At 45.2% G+C, this 22,511-nt stretch overlaps 5 protein-coding genes across 5 annotated transcripts; 3 read left to right on the plus strand and 2 right to left on the minus strand.

Moving 5' to 3' along the window:
- Positions 1 to 7,313: 7,313 nt before the first annotated feature.
- PtA15_12A261 (uncharacterized protein) lies at positions 7,314 to 9,924 on the minus strand (the record flags this gene model as incomplete). The annotated part of the gene is made up of 2 exons (XM_053161852.1): positions 7,314 to 7,343; positions 9,784 to 9,924. The coding sequence occupies 2 exons, from the start codon at positions 9,922 to 9,924 to the stop codon at positions 7,314 to 7,316; spliced, it is 171 nt and encodes a 56-aa protein (XP_053025828.1).
- An 84-nt stretch (positions 9,925 to 10,008) lies between these two features.
- On the plus strand, positions 10,009 to 10,637 carry PtA15_12A262 (uncharacterized protein; the record flags this gene model as incomplete). Its single annotated transcript, XM_053161853.1, has 3 exons — positions 10,009 to 10,050; positions 10,114 to 10,184; positions 10,319 to 10,637. The coding sequence occupies 3 exons, from the start codon at positions 10,009 to 10,011 to the stop codon at positions 10,635 to 10,637; spliced, it is 432 nt and encodes a 143-aa protein (XP_053025829.1).
- Positions 10,638 to 10,695: 58 nt separating this feature from the next.
- Positions 10,696 to 11,489, plus strand: PtA15_12A263 (uncharacterized protein; the record flags this gene model as incomplete). The annotated part of the gene is made up of 3 exons (XM_053161854.1): positions 10,696 to 11,225; positions 11,307 to 11,381; positions 11,450 to 11,489. The coding sequence occupies 3 exons, from the start codon at positions 10,696 to 10,698 to the stop codon at positions 11,487 to 11,489; spliced, it is 645 nt and encodes a 214-aa protein (XP_053025830.1).
- Positions 11,490 to 12,417: 928 nt separating this feature from the next.
- Positions 12,418 to 17,453, minus strand: PtA15_12A264 (uncharacterized protein; the record flags this gene model as incomplete). Its single annotated transcript, XM_053161855.1, has 3 exons — positions 12,418 to 12,990; positions 15,843 to 15,852; positions 16,711 to 17,453. 3 exons carry the CDS (start codon positions 17,451 to 17,453, stop codon positions 12,418 to 12,420), a joined length of 1,326 nt encoding a protein of 441 aa, XP_053025831.1.
- Positions 17,454 to 21,123: 3,670 nt separating this feature from the next.
- On the plus strand, positions 21,124 to 21,952 carry PtA15_12A265 (uncharacterized protein; the record flags this gene model as incomplete). Its single annotated transcript, XM_053161856.1, has 4 exons — positions 21,124 to 21,430; positions 21,512 to 21,586; positions 21,661 to 21,822; positions 21,948 to 21,952. 4 exons carry the CDS (start codon positions 21,124 to 21,126, stop codon positions 21,950 to 21,952), a joined length of 549 nt encoding a protein of 182 aa, XP_053025832.1.
- Positions 21,953 to 22,511: the final 559 nt, after the last annotated feature.

The following is a 22,511-nucleotide window of genomic DNA, read 5'->3' on the forward strand; positions in this document are numbered from 1 at the left end:
CACTCAACCAATTTAAACTTGGTTGATCTCAACCAATTTAATATAAACCCAAGGGGGGTACCTTGGATTTATATTCCATCAGTTGAGATCACCCAAGTTTAAATTGGTTGAGTGCATCCCAGTTTAACTGGGATAACCTCAACCCAGCCAATTATGCTGGCAGTGAAATCAACTGCCTGTGAGCCAGCAAAAGAATGTCTCTTGTTTTTCAGTTATGTATCCAGGATAATACAAGTTCCTGGAGAGGTTGGCTGTGCACAGGAGCAAGCATGAATTCTAAAGGTACCAGCCAAACTTTATTTCAAGTCATAATACACATATACAATCACCTTAGGGAAACTAAGGTCACCTACATACAATTGAGCCCTCCTGCTATACCACTGTGGCTGGGACACAAGTGCTCAAAGCTAAGAGATTCTGGGCTACAAGCAAGTCCTAGAAAATTTGGAATGATTTTCTTTTTTTTTCATGCTTGGGAAGGAGTTATTTTTGATGAAACTTTTCTATAAATGGATGGGTGTAATAGTGGGGGGGGGGGGGGGGGGGGGTCAGCCTTGCAGGGAAAACCTGATGTGTCTCAGGGAAGGATTGGATATATTTGTATGGAGTTAAACTTGGAGGCTAAATGGGGGGGCCTGAGATTTGAATGCTGGGTAGACAGGGAGAGTAACTAGAGAAGGTGAGTCAACTGAAGCTAAAGTTTGCAGCGGCGAAGCCGCCTTGGCCTCTAGTTTCAAAAACAAAAACATGAAGTTCTTGGAAGAAATTAGGTCCCATCATGTTGAGAAACATTCAAGCTTTCTTGTGACACCCACCCACCATGGGAGTTTCCTCAGCACTTGTGTGCAAGTGCCATCTCTGAACTCAGTGATAGATTTGGTTGGATCTCAGTTAGATGCTGGTTGGAAGGAAATTTCATGTCTGCCAGAAAGTAAGTTTATAAGAACTGGAACCATACCAAATATGTCTTGCAATGTCTGTGTAAAATGTATGCCATACCTATGCTGAAAACCAGGCCAATTTGATGATAAGGTTTACTTGATCCTCAAGCTTGACCAAAGTTTCTCATATTTCAATCATCATAATTTTTGACCTCTTTGGAAACCCATACCCAGTAGGTTTCTCTGAAACAGTGTTGGTGTTTATTTTCAGGGCACACACCAAAAAGCTGCCAGTTCTTTTCAAGTTGTTTCTATTACACATGGTTAAACATTTGGATGGAGTGTAGTGATACTGTGGGAGGGAGAGCTGGTCCTTAGTACCTGTTGGCGGGTACACAGGCGGGTACCCATGGAAGTGTGCAGGTATCCGCCAGGTGCGGGTGCGGGTTTCCAGTCTGGGTCCAAATTCAGGCAGTTACCTGCGCACAAATTGCCATTCTGCACAGCTCTGCTTGCCCCTAATGCCGATTGGCAGGTACTAGGTACCTGTGGGCGGGTACCCATGGAAGTATGCAGGTAACTGCCAGCGGGTGCTGGGTATGGTTGCGGGTGTCCATTCTGGGTCAAAATTCAGGCAGGTACCCACACCCGCCGTGTTTACCTGGGTGCAAAGTATCAGCTCTAGTGGGAGGTCTGATTTTTCTCTGGTACTACAGTTTGACTTTGGCGCTGTGGGGACAACTGTCACAAAACCATGTAACCTGTGCGGGTTTCTGTGACAAATTGTGTCACACAAACGTACGCGCGCGCGTTTGTGTGACACGTAGACCATCACCCATCCATATCATTCCAAGATGAGTGCCCCGCTATCCCAGGGACAAATTAGCTGAATCCTTTAATAATTGACAGTATAGAAATCCTGTTGAGGAGGTTTTCTGAATTCATTCACAAACCCTGGGTAATCTGAGGCTCCCCTGAACTTGTCCCAGAATTCTAACTCCCTTGAGACAAAATTCAGCAGCTGAAGAATGTGTCACACAAATTTACACATGTGTGCTGGTGTGTCACATGTTTCATCACTGAGCCAAGTGATGCCAACCTGAGTGCTCATGCAGAGCCAGGGGCTTAGGTGGACCCTTCAAAAATTGTTTATAATGTTCAGCCATATGTACACAAATGATTTTGGGGATATTTTCTGAAGTCATACACAACTCCTGATTAATATGAGGTTTTTTCCGCTCAACTTTGCCCAGAACTTCAAATATTTTGTGAAAAAATTCAGCAACTAAAGAATGTGTCACACAAGCTTACACATGTATCTTTTTGTGTACTACTTGTGAGAATTCACGCCTACGTGAAAGGCATTGATCTCCTAAAATGAGAAAGATGCCGGGAACCAAAACAGCTGCGGAGAATGGTAAGCAAAATCAAACCACATCCGCAGTCCAAACCAGTGCCACGGGATTGTAAACTGAAAACATATTTTGATGCATGCAGGTCCAATCACCGTGAGCAACAAGATTCAGCTCAAGGGAAATCCCAAAGTGCAACCACTGTTTGAGAGGATCACAACTGCTACCAAAGGTATGTAGTTTGATCTAAATCAAAGGCAGTTGGGTAGATAGTTGCTAATGCACTATCCAATGTCCTTCAGGCAACGCCAAAGACAGAAGAACCAATCACACCAATTCCGCTCAAAGAGCCGGAGAAAAACTTGGTAAGTGTTTGTGTTAGAAGCAGTGAAAGGAAACAAAAGACTAAGAAGGTGACATGTATCCACAGATAACGTCGTAACTCTTCGCAGTCGTTTTGCGGAAACGAATTAAGCTTTGGAACCTGCCTGGTCTCTGGCTGGACTAATGTGAGGAGCTAAAGAGTTCTATAAGAAAAAAGAATAAGAAAAGAGGACTGATACCGTGTCTGCTAAAGCAGAACATATCGAATCAGCCTTTGAACCGTTGAGGTTCCTGTTTCTATTCACACTCTTATCTCATTAGTAGAACACGGTCTAGTGTCTGCTCTTAGGTAAAAACTGAATTTATCATTGCTCTCATCATCAATTTTACCTAGAGTAATGGCAAGTCTAACTGGAATATATGGTCTTAGTTCTCTGAAATCTTTCACCACTAACATATTTCAAGCTTTTTGGGATTTATGATAAACACATGATAGAATGAAATATATACAGCTGGCACTTTGCGCCCGGGTACCCGCAGCAGGTGCAGGTACCTTCCTGAATTTTGAACCAGAATGGACACCCACACCTGCTGGCTGTTACCTGCGTACTTCCACGGGTACCCACCCACAGGTACCTAGTACCTGCCATGAATGGGAACTAGGGGCAAGCAGAGCTGTGCAGAATGGTAATTTGTGCACAGGTACCTGCCTTAATTTGGACCCAGACTGGACAGCCGCACCCGCACCCGGCGGATACCTGCACACTTCCACAGCTACCTGCCTGCGGGTACCAAGTACCCGCCAACGTACCCACCAACAGATGATAGGGGCCAGCTCTAGAAATATATGATTCCCGTGGTAAATACCTTGTTTCTGCCAGGTATTTGATATTGCGCTGCAAGCTAGTGGAAAATGTGTTCTAAAATAGTTCCGGCAATAACAAGATTCAAGTTGGATGTGGTTTTCAATTGAATTCAACTCCTTTCCAAAGTGACTTCAGCTCAATTGAGCATAAGTTAAACATCAATTAATCATGAATTCAGCATAAATTGAGGCTCAAGTTCCAGGATATATCTAACAGGGTTCTTAAACAATATTGTGCAATGGCACTTGCACGCAAGTGCCAAGCAAACTCCCATGGTGACAGATTCTATTTATGTTGTTTTTCACACCATGTAGGACTGGATAACTAAATGACATCCAAGCAACCTGGATAGCATAACTTCCCAGTGTTGACACTTTGACAGGTCAGAACAGCTTACTATGATTGAGATGACACATGCACCAGTTACTAATGTACTGGTTTTCCAACCCAACCTGATTTACCAAATTATTTTCTTGAGTGTTGAGCAAGCATAAGCTTAAGGAACTAATTACTGCTGCCATCGTTTTATTAAGCCACCCAAATTCAAGGATCAGGCAAGAGTCTGACTTTCACTGGATGGAAAAGAAAATAACCAATTGCTCCCAAAAAAACACTGGATTGCTTACTGCAGCAGCTACTGAACTAATTGTCAAAGTGTCCCACGTAGGATGTGGCCTACAAAACTACGAGCCTATGATTGATCAATACGCCCGGATATGGGCTTGTGTTCTTTTTTGACGGCGATGATCCAGGCGCCTCTCTACCCGCAACACATTCCGCTATCGTATCAAGTATCTCCCTGAAGTTGGGAACACCACCTCGCTGCCCTTTCAAGAACTCTGGGATTCCAAGGGCATACTCTTTAATACCTTCATCTTCATGAAGTGCCCCTCCCCCTCTTCCCAATCATGTTTTTTTCTTACTGATGTCGTTTGTGCTTTGCTAGAGATTTCTTGCGCTGTAAAGATGATCTGCTCAAACTCATCTAGTGGCAGATTCTACACCAAAATTTTGGGATCACATGTGTGAACTACATATTCCACAAAGAGGTAGCCTAGCTGATATGCTACTTCAGTGCGCATCTCTCTTTCTTCTTAAAAAAAAAGAACATGAAGAATGAGGGATTATTAATTGGGTAGCGTGGGACGTCAACAGGATAGTTCTATAGGCCCTGTTTGGAAAGGCATCACCACCTAGAACCTGCCCCACTCTATGGCCATTTCTTCCTGTCATGCTTCATAACCTAATTTATACTTCCCTCTCATTATCTGAAAAGAGGCGTAGAAAGCCTTTGCTTTCTCCATCTTCCACCCACATCCCAATTATCCCGGTCCTTCGCCACCGAAACCAGCAAAGCCTTTGTGCGCGTCAGTCGGCAGCTGAGTAAGGCCTGATGTACAGTTTATAGCAGGTTGAGACCCAACGGCCTAGCTTGCACACGTCTTCCTTGCTCATTCCTAACGCATGCCGAAAGGAGGCCCCTCCAACCCAAAAACTGTGGCCGAGAATGCCATGGTGCGCCTCGTCAGATGGCTACGGGTGTCGCTGTCGTTGTAACCGAACAGGGAGGTGGAGGTCGACCCCACCTCCTCCAAGCGCCATCTCAGAGCAGCCACTGGGCAGAAGACGTTCTGTTGCTCCGCAAGGATCAAGAGTTGTGGATTGCCTGGCGAGGCGATTTTTGAAGACCTCAGAGACCGCGTCGCAATAGTTCCTAAAGAGGTGTTGCACGGGAAAACAACGTCTGTCGTGAGGAAGGACTTATCAATGCGAAGCGTGCCCTAGCGTGCCTGTCTTGTCGTTGTACGTCAACTCCGCCAGCTGTGCCAGACCCCAGAATGCCACTAGGCATAAGTCCACCACGGCTCGCTCGAAGTTGCTCGAAGTTCGAACCCGTAAATCGTAGGTAGGTGCCACAGCATCACCGGGGGCTTCACGGGACGGCGTGCAGTGCTCGCATCCATCCGCGCGGAGCTTCTAGCATCAGATCTATTTGAGCCCTTTTTATTCCTTTCCAATGAGCAAGACTAACTCAGCCCATCCACCAGCACCGCAATCTATTTTGCTATCCAAAAATACAGCTTTAAAGGCGAAGAAGCCACCAATTTCAGCTACGCTGATCTAATTGACCAGACTGTATAAAAGGGGGGGGGGGCATTTTTTTTTATTGCCAACAGAACATGGAGTTCTTATCATCTAAGCAGATCGGGAGTGCTGGTCTAACCTTCAGGACTCAAATTGAATAATATAGCCCAAGAAGCGTTGCTTTTTTGGGATAGCCAATGCTCAAATATCAGTCCAATGCAAGGAAAGGGAAATCACATAATCTGTTTGGGATATTTATGATCTAACTTTCCTCATGCATGTCTGTTGCACATTTGAGGCCAATTGATACATAAATTTCTACATCTCACACTTGATTTTTAGGCTCTGTGCCTGAGAAGCCTTCACAGATTAATATTCAACAACCCCAAAAGGATACCCTCAGTTTGCATTGGGCAATAAAAGTGACATACTGAGATTGATGAAGATCCTTTGATTTTGTCTCAAGAGAGTGTAGAACTGAGAGGAGACATCCATTGATGATTGAAGGGATTTATAAGCTTCTAAAGCCAGCTAGATGGTGGTACAATAAAATTAACCATTTTGCTTAGGAGGTAGAGGAACAAGAGACATTCTTTCAACCCTTTTTCTTAGGGGATAGAGCAATTGGGGAAATTATTTGCAGCGGCAAAGCCGCCTTGGCCTCTAGTGAGATTAATTGTGGGCTTGAATGGCAGTAATATGCAAGAGACTATTGAAGTAAAGAATCAGTAAACCTTTCTGCCCCAGGTATACAGAATCAATGCTATATGAGTAGAATGAAAAACAGCTGGTGGTGATGATGTGGAAAGACCAATTAATGAAGAAAGAGAAAAAAAAAAAAAAAAACTCAGAAAAATCAAACACAAATAATATTCAAATTAATGTTGGGTGAAAAAAATGAGGAAAGTTTTTTAAGTACCGCTCAAGTCGTTTTTGATATTTATCAAACTTTTCAAGTACAATTGCTTCTAGCATCTCAATGGTTTCTGAGAAGGATTCATTGGTTCCATTTTGATTTTCTTTGATTTTCTTCAGTTGAATGAGGTATTTGATGTACTGTTCATCAATCATTTCCTTTGAATGCTGTGGAAATTCCTTTGCCTCCTTTTCACAAAGACTTGCTGCTAATTCAAAGTGTTTTTCATATTCTTGGAATCTTGGCAATTTCTTGATATTTGCTATTGTTTCTTGGTCTATTTCAATTTTTTCTCCTTTTGCATTGAGATTGAAGTTTGAAATTCTTCCATTTTTGTTTGAATCAGTCATGTATCTGTAGCCTTCTGTGTCTAAAAACTCTTTACAATAATCCAAATTTTCCAATTCCCATGCAACATCATTTGGTTTTTTCTCTGGATCCATTTGGTATCTTTTTCTAAGTAATGAAAGCAATTGTTCATCTTGGGTTATATGCATTGGGAACAACTTTCCTAGTTCATACTCAAAGTGGTTAACACTTGAAAACATCCCAATAGTTTCTTCAAAAGCCCAAAGTTGTTGGAACTCCCTTGATTGCTTGAATTCATTTGAGATCACCTGTGGATATTTTCTCTGGATAAGTTTTTCCATGTCATAAATCAATTTGTAATGGGCGAGTGCTCCATATGCATCAATATCACTTGCAAACTTGAAAACAGACAAGTGGGAAATTATATTTTTTAAGAGGATTATCATTTCAGCTGATGATCTGGCTTTCCCTGATGTTAATTTTTCAAGAAATTCTTTCCAGATTGGCTCAAATTTATCATAACCAGTAAAAGACGGTAATGATTTTCCATATGCAACTCGAGTATGAAGGATTTGGAGCTCTACCTGGTTCCAAGTGTCCTCATCAAAATCTGACATGTTCATACAAAAACAATATCAATAAGCAAGGATGTTTTTTTCTTATTTACATTATAAAATATACATTTTAAAAGCTCACCCTGGGTAAGCTCCTTAAGTTTGCTATTCTTCAGGTTATTGTCCTCTGCAATGCTTAATCTGAGGTCATAGTTCAAGTATGTGCTGGGAAATTCATGTTGAGGGTATTTGGCAATAATGAAGCTTGAAAACAATTTGCCATGGTCATTTTTATTGAATTCAGAAAGAGCTTCTGGTGAAATGATTCCAAGCTTTTTCAAGTCATAAAATAAATCAATCATCAGTTCAGTCCACTGGGAAATTTTTGATCTTTCTTCATTTTCAAGACGTTCCAAAGGATTCTGAGTGACAAATTTCACAAACTCCCCAAAAGATGAGAGGGGATCATCTATTGAATTGAGGTGTATTATATCCCAAATTTCTGCAGGTAATCCATCTTCTTTTTCTGTTGGTATAAATTCATTGCCTTTTCGAATTAGAATGATCTTTTTATCATAAAGACGCTTCACAATACACTCCAAAATTGTCATATGCTCAAGGAAATCTTTGGGAAGGATGGTGTCTTTGCTTGAAAATCTGTTTTTAAGCCTGGCAATCTTGCTCATCATTTCTTCTTGATGTTGTTCTATAATCAGAAAAAAAGAGTTCATCAGGACAGGAGAATTTGGTGCCGCCACAACAAGGTTTTGATATGCGTACTTTTTAGCCTTAAATTTTCTGCATCTTTTTGCTGAACAGAAAGTTGACTTTTATGAGGAATTCCCTCCCAATTTGAATCTAAAACAAACATCATCAGATTAATATTCTAAAAAAGAGATACTTTGTCAATGAAATAATTTTTGTTCTACCTTCTGGTTTGGAGATTTTTTCCCTGGTGGAAGAAGCAGGGTCTTCCTTCTCCTCATCCTCCAAATCTACAACAGCAATTTGATCCGGATCATTTTTAATTGGAACCATTGACTGCAAATCTTTCATGTAACAATATGAGCAATATTTAAAATAGCACTCAAGTCAGAAGCAGCATTATCTTTTGGTTTGAAGATAGTATCAGGAATTGTAAAAATTAGAAAACATACCTGAACTTTCTTCCAAGCCCTTATGTGTAGAGGGTGTTATTTCTGGGAGATGAAAAGATGAAAGACAGAAGACAAGGATAAACCAAATCCAGAATGGAGACTGCAGATTAGTTTCATTTCCTCTTTTACCCAATTTTAAGCTCAATAAGTACAAACCTTTCCCATCATCATTGGCAGAAGTCAAGGTCAAATGTGCTCGAGAAGACTTGCCACACATTTGGCTTAATTCCATACCGGAGCTCCTTGGATCAAAGCTTGCCAATAGGAATGCCATGATAAATGATTTTTGCATGGCCCCACAAGATTTCTGAAAAAAAACCTGAATATTTGGATCTATGTAACTTATTATGTGAGGGTCTGGCTTGTTGAAAAGTTAAATCAGAGCAATTCAATGACTTGTTGTGTAGTATTGATTGTTGGTGATGAAAATGGAGTTTGCTGTGATAAGTAGTTATAGCACCTGGGGAATAGGATGGTCTTGTTATGCAAAATAAGTTTGAGCAGTTGAAAATTATCCAAAAAAATATGATAAGAGGCAATGAAATGGTGGGGTGAGGTATAGCAAGTGAAAAAACTTGAAAGGTTTAAGTAAATATATGTCTTTGGGTTTATGGGGGACCCAGTGTAGGACGTAGTGGGTTGAGGAAATATCCAAGTTTATTAAAGCCTCTGAATCACAAAACAAAAATTCAAGGGTTTCCCCTACAAATATCCAAAAATTACAAAAAAAAATCAAGGGTTTCCCCTCTACAACTTTTAGAAAAAAAAACATAAAGGGTTTTCCCTCTACAAATTCCAAATTCAACAAAAAAACATAATTTTACAACAACAAAAAAATACAACTGTAACCTGTAACCAGCCACCTAACACCAGCAAGCTGATGCACCGTGGCCCACTGTCCATCCCTGTCTAGCAGGGTTAAAAAACAGTGAGAGGATGACCCCCAGCGCGCCGCATTGAAGGCATTATGCAAAGGGGGGCCAACGAGTTTAGCCCCTCAAACTGCGCAAGTGCAACAGCGGAGGGGGTGAGGACGAACCGCACGCTGGAAGTACAGCGGCAGAGGACGCCCTGGGGGTATAGCACTCACAACCCCCTTGTTTATATACCCATCGGACTCAACCGTCCAGCTGTTGCCCACTCTCGCCCAACCCCACCCTCAATGCTACAGCCTGGTCAACAACGCCACCGCCACGTCCCTGCCTCACATCTGATCAAGCAATCCCGCCATTTAATCCCTGCGCCATGCTCCCCGTTGCTAAGACACTGGCAATGACCAACAAAAAATATCTGTTGTTACTTGTTACTCCATCCCCTGCGCCATCTGGGGGATGCTGACCTGAGAGAGGAGGGCGTCGATGGTCTGCTGGAGTTCCTCGGTATTGGTGCTGGTGGTTTCCTGGGCTGGTGGGGGTGGTTGGGCTGAGCCTGAGGCTGCTGCTTGCTGGGAGCGGATGAGGTGTGCGTCCGACCTGGCCATCTAATTCTGGCTTTTTTCTTTCTTTCTTTTTTTTTTTTCACCCCGCTTTGACTACTTCGACCAACCAGCCAAGCCCCGCACAGGATGACCCTCTTCCGAGCCTGCCTCGATCTCCACGCCGGCCAAGTTGAGCACCACCACTCTCCCCCCTCTTCCCTCCTCACCATATCTCATCCGATTCTTCCCCAGGTCAAGCAGATCGTCGGTGGCTCATTGGACCTGCGTGAACCGGACAAGCTCAAGACCAACTTTGAATCATTGTTTGTTTGCTCATCCTCCAAGAAGAAATACGCACGCATAATCATCAGCTTGTTTTTGGGTAGACAACCGATCAAATATTATACCGACCTGTACAGATAACACCAGCTCACGGGCACCCATCTGATCAAACTAGGCCCAGCAAACGACGAGGTTGCCCGGCGAGCACTAGAATCCTGGCCGGGCCAGATCCAGGTCGGCGGAGGGATCAACCTGGAAAACGCACAGCAGTGGATCAACGCCGGCGCATCAAAGGTTTATCTCCCAAAGTCAAAGCCATCCCCACCCCAGATTCGAGCAGCTCTGGCCGCTCGAGAAATTCTCGAGACCGGGAGGGCGGTGGGAATGGACAGCGCCGTGGAAGGGATTCTTCGTCTTCTTCATCTGGTCACGGCGGAGCTCGCCTGAAAGAAACGATCACTACCCATACTGAATCAAGGAGAAATAAACCATAACGCGCACGAGATCAAAGAAAGCTTGCTTGGATTCGACGGACGTGGCGGCCCGAGTTTAATGTCTGATTTTAACGGCTTGCCCGATTCAACCACCTCAAATTATCATACCGAAAGGTTCCCTGAAGCTGGTGAGAGCTCTTCCCAGCTTTCATGGGATATGAGGACGCGGTCCTCCCCATCCCGTTCCCCATCTTACGATCCGAGTGAGCCTGCGAAATACCTCGACATGAACACTTCTGCTCACCTCGGCTCCTCAGCTCTCATCTCGTCCCTGCGTACATCAGGGGGTTCTCCCTCCAAAATCGTGGCTCATGGCGGCACTCGAGAACCTGATAAAAGTACGAGTTCTGGAAAAAAGCAAAACTCGCCACAGATGACTGGAAATCGAGAATACCAAGCGAATCAAAAACGAGTAGGAAGTCTGATTGATATACATCATCTAACGAACCATGTGCCGAGAAGAAGGTTAACTGTCGAGCAGGAACAGATACTCTTGAGGCGTTTCGCAGTTCAAGAGTATCTTAGTAAACGTGAGATGGAAGAACTCGCGGAGAAGTTAAAAATACCAACAAGTCAATTGAGGACATGGTACGCGGATGCTTTCCTAACTTCTTTCCCGTTCTCTTGTTTTCTGTAGGGTGCTGCTTGACTGATTGTCCTCGGCATCAGGTTTGGGAATAGGAGATCAAAGCTTAAAGCTGCTGTTAGACAGAAGGCAAAGATGGAGGCGGGAATGGGGCACTTGTGAGCTTTGGAACCCAAGGCGCGCAAATAGACCAAGTATTGAAGCTAACTTGGAGAATGTTCACTAGGACTGACGCCGAACTCAGAAGCCTCAGCAAGAGAAGCTAAGGAGAAGATAGAATCCGATTCTTGCCAGCTTTGCTGAAAGATAAAAAAGGAGATTATGACTTTCTTCCTTTCCTTTCGAGTGAGGTAAAATCAACCCGAAAAATGAAGAGAAAGAATGATGTCTGTTCAACATATCATTCATCTGCAACGTTGATACTTCCTATCGAAATTGTTTAATTGAATTTCTATTGATCCTTTCGTACTTCCGCTCACCCCCAAAATCTCTTCAAAGGGAATCCCATGTCCAAAACAATATGATCTATAGAGCTCATTATTCAACTGATCAAATTAAGTAGCTGGCTCATAGAAAACCCCGCCTGTTACATCAATTGCTCCACTTTTCTCAAGACTTGTCTCAATATTACACTTTCAGCCCCAAATAATGTTTTTCACTGTAAAAAATGGGTCGCTGTTTTTTTGCAACCCATATTTTACAACCCTTATAGGTTGTAAAACCGCAGGGATGCAAAAATCCACAAAATGTGTCATTTTATGGATTTTTGCAACCCATCAAGAAAAAATCTGAGTTGCAAAAAAAAGGATTGCAATATTTAGATTGCAAATTTGTCCCAGGATGGCCTGAAGAGCAATTTTACGACTCATTTTTTACAAACCATATGGATTGCAAGATATATCTGCCGCAAAATTACTTTATAACTTGCAAATTAACAATTTCACAACCCATTGGCGTGCAACCCATTATGAATTGCAATATATGGTTTGTGAAATAGAAATAACTAAGGGGCAAAATGTAATTTTACAACCCTTACCTTACAAACCTCACAAAAAAATGATTTTTTTCGAGGCACAAGTGGAAAATTGAGCAAGAAAGAAACTTGGGATACTTTGCAAGTCAATCAATCACTCAGGAAAAAAGGAAAACAGAACAGAAAAGAAACAAGGAAACAAGAAGTGAAAACAAGCAGTATCACTTTTTTTGGCGGGTAGATCGCCGTCTTGCGCTTTCAGGTGGTAAGGGCGGGCTTGGAGGCTTTGAATCGGGACGTAATTCATCACCTGAGGCCGGTAACTTAGGCAATTTGAGCAGTAATCGAAGTCGTGAGGCAGGCTGAGACTTTGGAGGTGGCTTCTGAGACTGTACGGAATTCTCTTCGGCAGCGGCAGTGTGATTGGCCAGGAAGGATTCGTCTTCCCCAGTCTGAATGGTTTCGTCGCCAGGATTAAGCAAGGAATCGTCGCAGGCTGTCTCGGCCGTCTGATCAAGCAAAGACGCGTCGCCGGCCGTTTGATTGGCAAGGAAGGAACCTTCGGCGGTGTGATTCGCAATGGATTCGTCGCCGGCCGTCTGATTACCAAGGAATGAGTCGTCGGCTTGAAGAATATGGGCCACATCCGACTCGACTTCTGCCTCTTCGGATTCCTTGAATGAGGCGGACTTCTTCTGGATTTTCTTCTTGTTTCCTTTTGTTCTCTTGTTGCCAGACGCAGATTTCGCCTTCTCCTTCTTTTTGCCAGATGAAGGGGTTTGTTCAACGTCGTCCTTGTTGTTTGAAGTCGGTCGTTGGCTTGAGGAACTGGTTTCCCGGTGTGCGATCGAGGTGGAGTTGTGTGATATGTTCAATATCGATTTCATTTCTTTGAAGGGGACATCCCCAGCAGCATCTGGATTGTCTTCCAGAATCCTTTGGATTGAGCTGTCCACGTATTCTTCCTCGGATTCATTCCACGTACGTGAATACAAGACCCACGCCGTATACATCTCGGCTCCAGCAATAGAACTCGGCACTCGATTGATTTGCTGAGCATAGCCGTCATTCTCGCCATCGTTATGCATCCAAACAGCCGTCAAACTACCTTTTTCAGCGGAGATATTGGCGCTCCGAAGGACCTTACACCAGTAATGGGCTCTGTTCCAGTATCCGCGAGAAATGAGTGTGTAAGTTTGGCCTCCGACTTTCAACTTGAAAGGCCAATCAGTTGTGGCCATGAAGCTGTCCCGGCGAGGCACATCATCAATGTGGCTGACCTCAACATGGAAGTTGAGGTGAAGAGGGGGAGGGAGGTCGTCAAAGGTAAGCTTGCAACGATCAATCAGATAGTGTGCCGACGGCTGAGAGACTCCAACGTTAACGCAAATTTCATCCTCGGATGTGCCAATCGAAACTATCGCTTTCTTTGACTTCCTTTTGGGCTTGGCCTTAGTATTCGGGTGGGTCGGGAACTGCGATTCTTGACATGCCTTACACACAAGGCCAGAGGTACTTATCAAACCGGTCGTTTGCCAGAGTTCCACAAGCGTAGCAACATCGGAATACGGGATCCTATTCGAATCAAACATCTGAGGCTTGATAGTCAATACATGTAATGTCCGGGAAGCTCGGGTAGGATGTGATTGGAGTGTTTCAGGCTTGAGTTCACAAGTAAACGTCCTGCGTTCGCGAATCGAGAACAGTTTCTTGTATTCTGGGCTCTGGTGGAGTTTGGGATCGAGGACTAGCTCCATGAAATAATTGGCCGAGCTGAACGCCCCAGGTATGAAGCTTGCAGGGTATTGTGCGTTGAGAACATCGAACAGGTGATTTTGGCCCCGGGTTATAGTCAATCGGATTGAGCAGCCTCCGTTTAATTCACCAGTGGATCGACACGAGAAATGATGCGCTAAGTGGGTGAAGAGGTCCTTTCCCTTTCCGCTGATCCCACGAAGCCATAATGGGGAGAACAATGCGTACATCGATTCCAATCCGGCTGCTAGCCAGCAACGATTGTTCTTTTTGGAGGCGGAGTTTGCTCGATAGGAGGGATAGGCGGCCCAGAGGCTTTTGTTGTGGTTTCTGGAGTTTGGGGGCCGTCCAAGCTTAGCTCTCTTATTCCCTTCGATCAGACTGTCAGTCGTGTCCGGTGGTCTTCCATCGTTGACAAACTTTTCGGCTCGCTTTCGCTTCTTGGCTAATCCTAAAGTCGATCCGATGTCTTTGTTATCACGTCCGTATTTGATTGGAACGCCCTTCATTGCGGCACACCAGTCCTTTTCCAGCATGTCGACGAATGTGTAGAGGTCAATCATTCCGACCATCAGGCACTGCCTTCCTTCGCTAAAGTGCAACAAACAGAGTCGGATGTCAGCTCAATACATACACCAACAGTAAAGGAGATTTACCTGAGCCAATAGTATGTCCGGTGCAAGCTCTCCTGGGCATTTGTAGTCTCAGGAAGTCCATCTCCATCGGGCGTGTCCTCAAGCCGTTGTTCTTGGGATGGAAACAAAAGGGCCTCGATATCGGAAACGGTCCACCAGTCAAGCCATTTCCGGACTTTAGGAAAACGATGACGGATATAGTCAACCTTCTGCTCATGCGTTTGATCACCCGGCTTGGACCGATCGAGGAGACCCATACAAGCCTTTCGGAAAGGCTCCTGTGAATATGTAAGTCATAAAGCAAAAAAATCAGCATGATAAATAAGGTTTGTAAATTTCGATGAGTGAATTTTGCAAAGCAATATAGATTGTAAAATTCACATTTACAATCCATTATGCATCGCAAAATGGAATTTTGCGAATCATTAATCAGAAAAATCAACAGATCATACATACCTCTTGATCCGCAGTGATGAGCGACCGGTTGCGTTTGATGCGTGTGACTGACTGGCGATAATGCTTGCGGCATCCTTTCAACATGCCCCTGACCTCTTTGCGAGTTCCCTGTCGGAATACTTCGAGGTAAGCGGACACGAAGCCCTCGACTTGAGCTGACGAGAAGTCTACGACCTCGCGGACTAGTGTGTCCCTCTCGGCGGGGGTGATCGGAGCCGCCAGAAACTGCCGGAATAGTGTAGCAAAGTGGATTTTGTAGTATTGTTCGCTAAGACCTCGAATCCAAGTGAGCTGAATAGGTATCCATCGTTTAAGATCTTCACAGAACATAGACGTCGTCAATAGGTATCCCGTCTCGAAGTACCGGTAAGTCACGTCGGAGATGAGACCGCCGCTGTACACTTTGTTGTCCTTATCGCGAGCCAGCAAGCGATCTGACATCCATTTTGTCTGGAAGGTGAAATGCTCGGCCTTTGGCATGAACGAGCTGGAGATTATCCACAGACCCCGCCTGTTGAGAAAAGACAATATTCTTAGTCAGATGCAATCAAAATTATACATAAAATGTATTAAAACAACTTACGATGCCCATCCAAACATGTCCAATATGAATTTGTCCCCCACGCCGGCGCCGAGTTTGTCAGGAGCTAATCCTAACTCAGCAAGGATGCATCGACGGTAATAGGCCAGCCGATCTCTGTTCTGATAGGACTCGTGGATTGAAACTACACTTCCGAAAGCTGAATGGGGATCGGTGGGCTTCCCCATCTACAAAGAATGGGAGGGTAACAAGATCAGACTGGAGGAAACCTATGGGATGTAATGGATTTTAAAAGAAGGGTTGCAAAAATGAAGGTTGTAAAAGAAGGGTTGCAAAAATGAAAAGAAACAAAATGGGAGAGAAAATAGTTACCTTGAGCTTTAAAGCTCCAGCCTTGGGGTTTTTCTTGATTTCTTCTTTCAATTCCTCCTTTGCAAGCGGGTCGGGCTTCTTGGCGACAGGCCACGGATGAGGGTGGACGCCCTTATGCCGGAGGATCCCCCATCCTGATGGGAGATGGTGGTCGATTCGAACCGCTACGGAATCGGGACATTTGACATGTCGAACGGTGCCTTTGCACTTGCCTACCAATCCTTGACATTTGATTTTACTGCATGGTTTGTAAAATAACGATCGTAAAAAATGAGTTGTAAAATTAGTTTGCAACCCATATGTCCAAAAAACCGCTGGCAGGAGAGGAGAAGAAGACTCACCCTTGTTCCAGCTTTTCCTGTCCTCCTTTTCCAGTTGGGGGAGGCCCAGTCCATTCGCATGACGAGTTATCGCAGACCAGAGCTCCAAGACAGAAGTAGCGTGTCACCTTCCAGGTCCTGTTGCTGCGATAGCTCGTAGTTTGGGTCTTCGAAAACCCAACGGAGCCGAAGTTGGTGACATTGTCTTGAGGCAGGCGAACAAACGTGGTCCTTCCGTTTGGGTAGATCGGATAGCCTTGCTTGTCGAGGGTACACCCGTGATCTATGTAGGTCTCGTACGACTTGCTCATATCCGGAAGGAACCATTCCTTCTCGGACGGTCTTCTCTTGGGTAATGCATCGTCATCTTCATCTTGATCTTCATCGGAGCCATCCCCTTCGTCATCTGCATCATCAGAGGAGGTAGAGTCAGACGTCTCGGGCTGCTGATAGTGGCGGTCGTTGTTGATCTTAGTTTGGTGGCTGTTCTTTCTGATCTTTGGCAACGGGGGCGATACGTTCTTCCTGTTTTTCGAAGACGGGCAAAAAGAAGATTTAGTTCTGTTCTTCGGCGACGGGGGCAAATTTTCTTGGTCGTCCGAAGAAGGTTCTTTGTCGTCCGAATCATCAGGAAGGGAGTTAGGATCAGACAAATAGGACTCTTCAGACGTTTCGGATGCTTCAGAGGCGATGGAAGCTTCAGGGAGCTGATACTCAGAGTCCTCGTCGCTCTTGGTCACAATCTTGGACCTCGATTGGGATAGCTTTCTTTTGACAATTGGCGACGGGGGTGATTTCTGTTTTTTTCCTTTCTTCGTGAGCAATGCCGGAGAGTTTTTCTTTGGGGGCTTTACTTTGATCTTTTCGGACGATTTTGTATGTTTTGGGGTGTTCAAGAGCGGCATCTCTTCAGAAGACGAAGAACAAGGTGTTGGCGGGTCAGCGGTGGTGGTTTCCTTGTTCAAATCTGAGGGGCACGGCGAGTCAATGGGACTAAGGGGTGGGATCAAGGGATGGATGAGATTTCCAACGCTGAAGGGGCTGATTGGGGTGATCGGGCTTGATGGAATTGGGGTGATGGGGCTAGATTCCGGAATGAACAGTCGAGGGCTGGTGTTAGCGGCCGGTTCAATCGTGCCATTCGGGTCGGTGACGGTCGTTGGAGTCGGATTCGCCATCAGGGTTCTTTCGATTGCAAATTGAGTTCACATGTGATGTAAAATTATATCTCACGGGCTTGTAAAGCTTATTTACATAGCATATTTTGCATGCGATACTAGGTTGCAAGAACTTAGCTTGTGAAATTACATATGCAAAGCTTGTAACGTAATTTCACAACCGCATCATGCGAGAGTTGCAAGACATGGTTTGTGAATTTAGTCCATATGCATGTCTGACGCAATTTTACATACTATTATTTGCAACCTATTTATTTACATACGTCCAAATTAGCCCTATGGGTTGTAAAATTGCATAACACCCCGGGGGCTATGGAACTTTACAACCCATCGGTTTTACAACCCATAAGGGTTGTAAAAGATGGTTTGCAAAATTCACTTAACCGGTAAAAAATAGAGAACCACCTGGGCCATGTAAACAACAAACTGAGTCTTCTTGAAGCAAAAAATAAATCATTGTCCATGGTGATCTACATGTGGATTATAAGCTGTGAAGGATGCCAGCAAACAGTACCAACAGTGGGCCGCTACATTGCACTGCGCTAAACGGACACATCGCGCTAGCGTAGCGGCGCTTGTCGCAGCCCAATTATGATGTAGTGTTAGAGATTCTACGCCGCGGGCCCTATAATCAAATAGGGCCACAAAAAAGATATGGGCCCACGCAAATTCTCTTTGTCCACTGCAAGGGCTGTAATGACTGGTGAAAGTCAACCAACTGGGGTTGTGGTGTGCATGAGAGTTTGTGAAATCTTCCAAGGTGGGAAGGGTCATACAGGATGAGGCATTAGGGCTGGGTGTATTGAGCTGTATATACAGATCTCAATAGGGACACTTGATCCTTTTCCCTATTAGGATGGTTAACAATCAAAATTCTTCAGTAACAGACCACTCACCAAACCGTCTTCTGAAATTCTGCCTGTCCTCCCACTTCTCAATAGTCTTGGTAGAGATTTGGATGTGATCCTACATTATAAGACTGCCACAAATATGCTTTTGAGAATGCAAGGGAAATTGTTTTTTGTCACTTCAAACTTGAGAACATCTTTTCTGAGGGTAATCAATTATTGAATGGCTTTTGGGGCGGGTTTGGGCACATTTTGAGTAAAAATTAGTTGACGGAAACCCCTCCGGTCCCCAGATCATGAGTGTGGGTGTGACAAGGAGGGTTGAGCTTTGGACAGCAGTTGCTGTTTGCACGGTGGAGGCTGCAGAATTGTGGGATGGCATCTTTAAATTTGAAAAGGGAGGGTGGGGTGGGCTTACACCCTGCAGCGGCGTAGCCGCTTTGGCCTCTAGTTTGATATCTAATTTGCTTATTGATCTGATTGACTGGATGCAAGAAATCACCAAAAATACTGATTATTTATATTCAGTGATGAGGAGACCAATTGCCACCAAGGCATGTCAGAATACTCCCTTATCCGCTCACCACGCGCAATACAATCTCCGCAAGCTGCCTCGCTGGTGCAGGTTCGAACGTGCAGATCCGAAAATTACAGGTCCTTTCTTGGTTACAACCAATCCATTCAGAATCCTGAACATGTGTTGTTTCTTGTACAGTGTGCAATGGCAAGGTGAACGGTATGTGTTATTCAGGCCGGGTAAACATGTCTGAACAATTCAAGACACAAATACAATAGCTGGGCCTGCAAGTCAACGAGCCCAACCCCCCGATGAGAAGAGATCAGTGTGTGTTCACGATGTTGGAGTGAGAACACTTACCTCAGAGCTGCCCCGCTGGAGCGGGTCCGGAAGCTTGTAAAATGAGATCTGTTCCGGGTTAGACCAATCCATTCCGAGCCTTAAACATGTCACGTCCATTAGCTGAGTGTGCGTCAGCGAGAACAAAGGTAAAGAAAGTATACAAGACTCATTTGTGTGATTGAGGTCCAGGTAAAAATTCCGACCAACAAGTAAAGTACAGGGTCTTTGCCAAGCTATGTACATAGTGCCAGAGCGAGCGTAACAAAGCCCGCGACACCGCGAAGCCGTAGGTGCAAGCGGGGCTGATGACTAACGAGATTCTTGCGTGAGAGAATCTCAAAAATAACCGCAGGAATTCTTTTCCTCCAGATATAGAATAGGGGGGTCCACGCAACGGTGAAACAGTACGGTACATGTATTGGTATTTTTTTTGAGTCCAATACATGTATTGGTATTGGATCAAGTCACCAAACCAATACAATCCATGGTATTGTATTGCCAATACATTCTGATACAATACAATACAAGTGTATTGCTGGGAGGGGCCATTGGATTGAGCGCCAATTGCCCAGAAAAGGTGTTGTTTTTTTAGATACAACATCACCGTATTGTATCTTTTTTTCAATACAATACATGGTATTGAATTCTGATGTATCAAAAAAACAATACTATACGTAGTATTGGCCAATACCAATCCCGTATTGTATTGTTTCACCGTTGGTTCACGCTAGCCTGATTTCAAAATCAGTCTACAAACCTTGCTGAAAATTGATAAGGTTCCGATCCGGAGAAATCCGGAAACCCCGCAGGCCGGATCAGGGTTTGGGATTGAGCTCGACAGATCCGGAATCCGGTCGGATAGTGAAAAGCACTCCAAAAGCAAGATTTATGCGGGTAAACCTCAGGAAACACCCAAAAATAGGGTCTTTTCTTGGGGAATACCCATCAAACCCACATGAATCGGGAACTCTACCGGGGAATCCCCGGCATACCCAATCAAATTGGCACTTTTTTTGGGAAATGCCCCTTGCTTTCAGATCCGGGAAAATCCGGCCAGATTCCGGATAAGACCAGGGTCAGGGTGCGGGATGGGTGATATCCGGCTCCGGGGCACCGAATCGGAACCTTAAAAATTGATGGCTGCTCATGCAGGTCAATGCAAGGATATTCTGGAAAATAAATAGAGTTCTCAGCAAGACCTCCCCTGTAAAGGCCTTGCTGAAGGAAATGCTTGTGCAGTATTTTTTTAAGTTTATGCAGGAAGTGTGCATGAGATTTCAAACCAAACGTGAAAAGCAGTCAAAATCAGGCTAACATGAACCCCCCTAATAGCAAATACACCCACTGCTTTCAAAAATTCATCCCAGCTGAGCGCTGGCATCTTGTCTCCAATGCTACATAGGCAGCTTCTCTCCATTGTATTTCATTGGTTTTTTACCTTTTTTTGAAAACAGGGACTTCTTGAAGACTTGTCCAACTTTTACAGTTTTGTCTCCTGTCTAAATTAAATGTTAATTAATCACATGCCTGCTTTGCCAGTAAGCGGCCAAGCATCTCAAATGTTTATGTTTTTTTAGGCATGAGGGGGATGGATTACCCAAATTCTGAATACGCAGTTTGATTCATAGCCAATTACCGGGAGTGTAGCGGGAGGTGATCATGTCCAAGGAGCCGCGGGCCCATGACATGCCTGCCTGATGCCCGCCCAGGGCATTCCCGCCGGCGCAGAGGCGTAGCGGCGGAGAACGCGCGGCGCGCAGCCAAGGAGCTGCGGCAAGGGCGGCAAACCTAAAGGGAAACCAACCGGTACCGGCGAGAAGTCCGGCGCCACCGTCTGAGTTAAACCTTATCAAGGGAAACCCATCCGACCCTCGTTGCCGCCGAACCGCAAGAACAAAAAGAAGGAAGAAAAATTTGATCTCGACGTGATAAGTAATTTTCCTTTAGAAACGGCGCAGAAGAGATGGCAAGCTCAATCAAGCAGGCGACAGCAATCATAAAGAGGATAGCCGGGATCGCGGCGCAGAACGAAGTGGGCACGGAAGATCCCCCGGTGGCATTGCAGGAGGAAGAAGACGAGGTGCCAGACTTGAACCCCCCAAAGAAAGGGAAGAAAGGATCGTCTGTAAAGGAAGCGCCTCGGAAGATAACGACCAGATCAACGTCAAAGGCCCCGGAGGACACACCGCAACAGGTTGAAAGGCAACCAGGAGACCTCGATGGATGGAAGACCTTGCTAGGGACTGTTGGAGGACCAAAAGGAAAAAGAGGTAAGTGATCGATGATTACCGCTGAGAGGAACCAGAGGAAGGAAAAGGGAACTGAGCAAGGATACGCCTTACCGCTATCAGCTGCCAATCCAGAGGAATCCACCAGTACACCGCTGATCGATCAGGGAAGAAAGAAAAGAGACCGACCTGGTCCAGGTACGTTGTCAGATCGTAAAGGAATCCTAAGGAATTACCTGCAAGGACTAACCTGGATTGGCTTACCCCACCAGGATTAAATCCAGTTGAAACGGAAGCGGTGCCAGCTGAATCAACGGCCGCAGACGCGGTGCCCCCGTGGAAAATCCAACAGAAGTTGGTCGCGATGGTGGAGTGGGCTATGAAAGCGGAAGCGGAGGGCGACTCGGTCATGGCAAGCCGCCTCTACGATATAGGTGCAGGCCTGGGGAGGGCACTACCAAGAACAACCCAGGCATCAGCAAGTCCAGCCGCGACCCCCCCCCCCCCCCCCCCCCCACCCATCCCAGGGCTCAAGGTACCGGTCCCACCCTCCAACAAGATTGACCTGACCGGCGAAGTCAAAGAGTCATTCCTTCCAACCAAGCCCAAAACTAATGGACCCGCAGCATCAGCGGGGACCTTGATATGCGACAAATCAGCCGTCCCAACGTCGGTCAATGTAGGCCTCACCCCCTTCTTTCAGAAAAACTTGGAAGAGCTAGGGGAACCGCTCCCGTTGACCATTTTCAACAAAGAATGGCAAGATAAGGCCATTATGCATTACGCGGAGAAGAGACCAAAAGCAGAAGAGAACGGCTCCGATCGGCTACGCTATACAGGTTATCCGTACCCAAACAAGTATTGCCAGACGTATAACGAGTGGTTGGTTAACCACCAGGGTTTCTACACCACACTCTTGAAAGTCTAGACCGAAGCCCACAAGATGTTTGCCGGATGGCTGGTCGTCCACAAGAACCACTGCGACGCCATCATTATCCGGGACGGGTACATGACCGGACTGCGCTACGACATACAGGTCAGAGCAAACGCACTGGCGCATCAAGTGAGGCTTGGAGACGGTAGAGAGTCGGTGGCAAACATATCAGTGTATAGAGAAGATGTG

The sequence above is a fragment of the Puccinia triticina genome, chromosome 12A (genome assembly GCF_026914185.1).
Source record: "Puccinia triticina chromosome 12A, complete sequence".
In the NCBI taxonomy this organism is placed as follows: Eukaryota; Fungi; Basidiomycota; class Pucciniomycetes; order Pucciniales; family Pucciniaceae; genus Puccinia; species Puccinia triticina.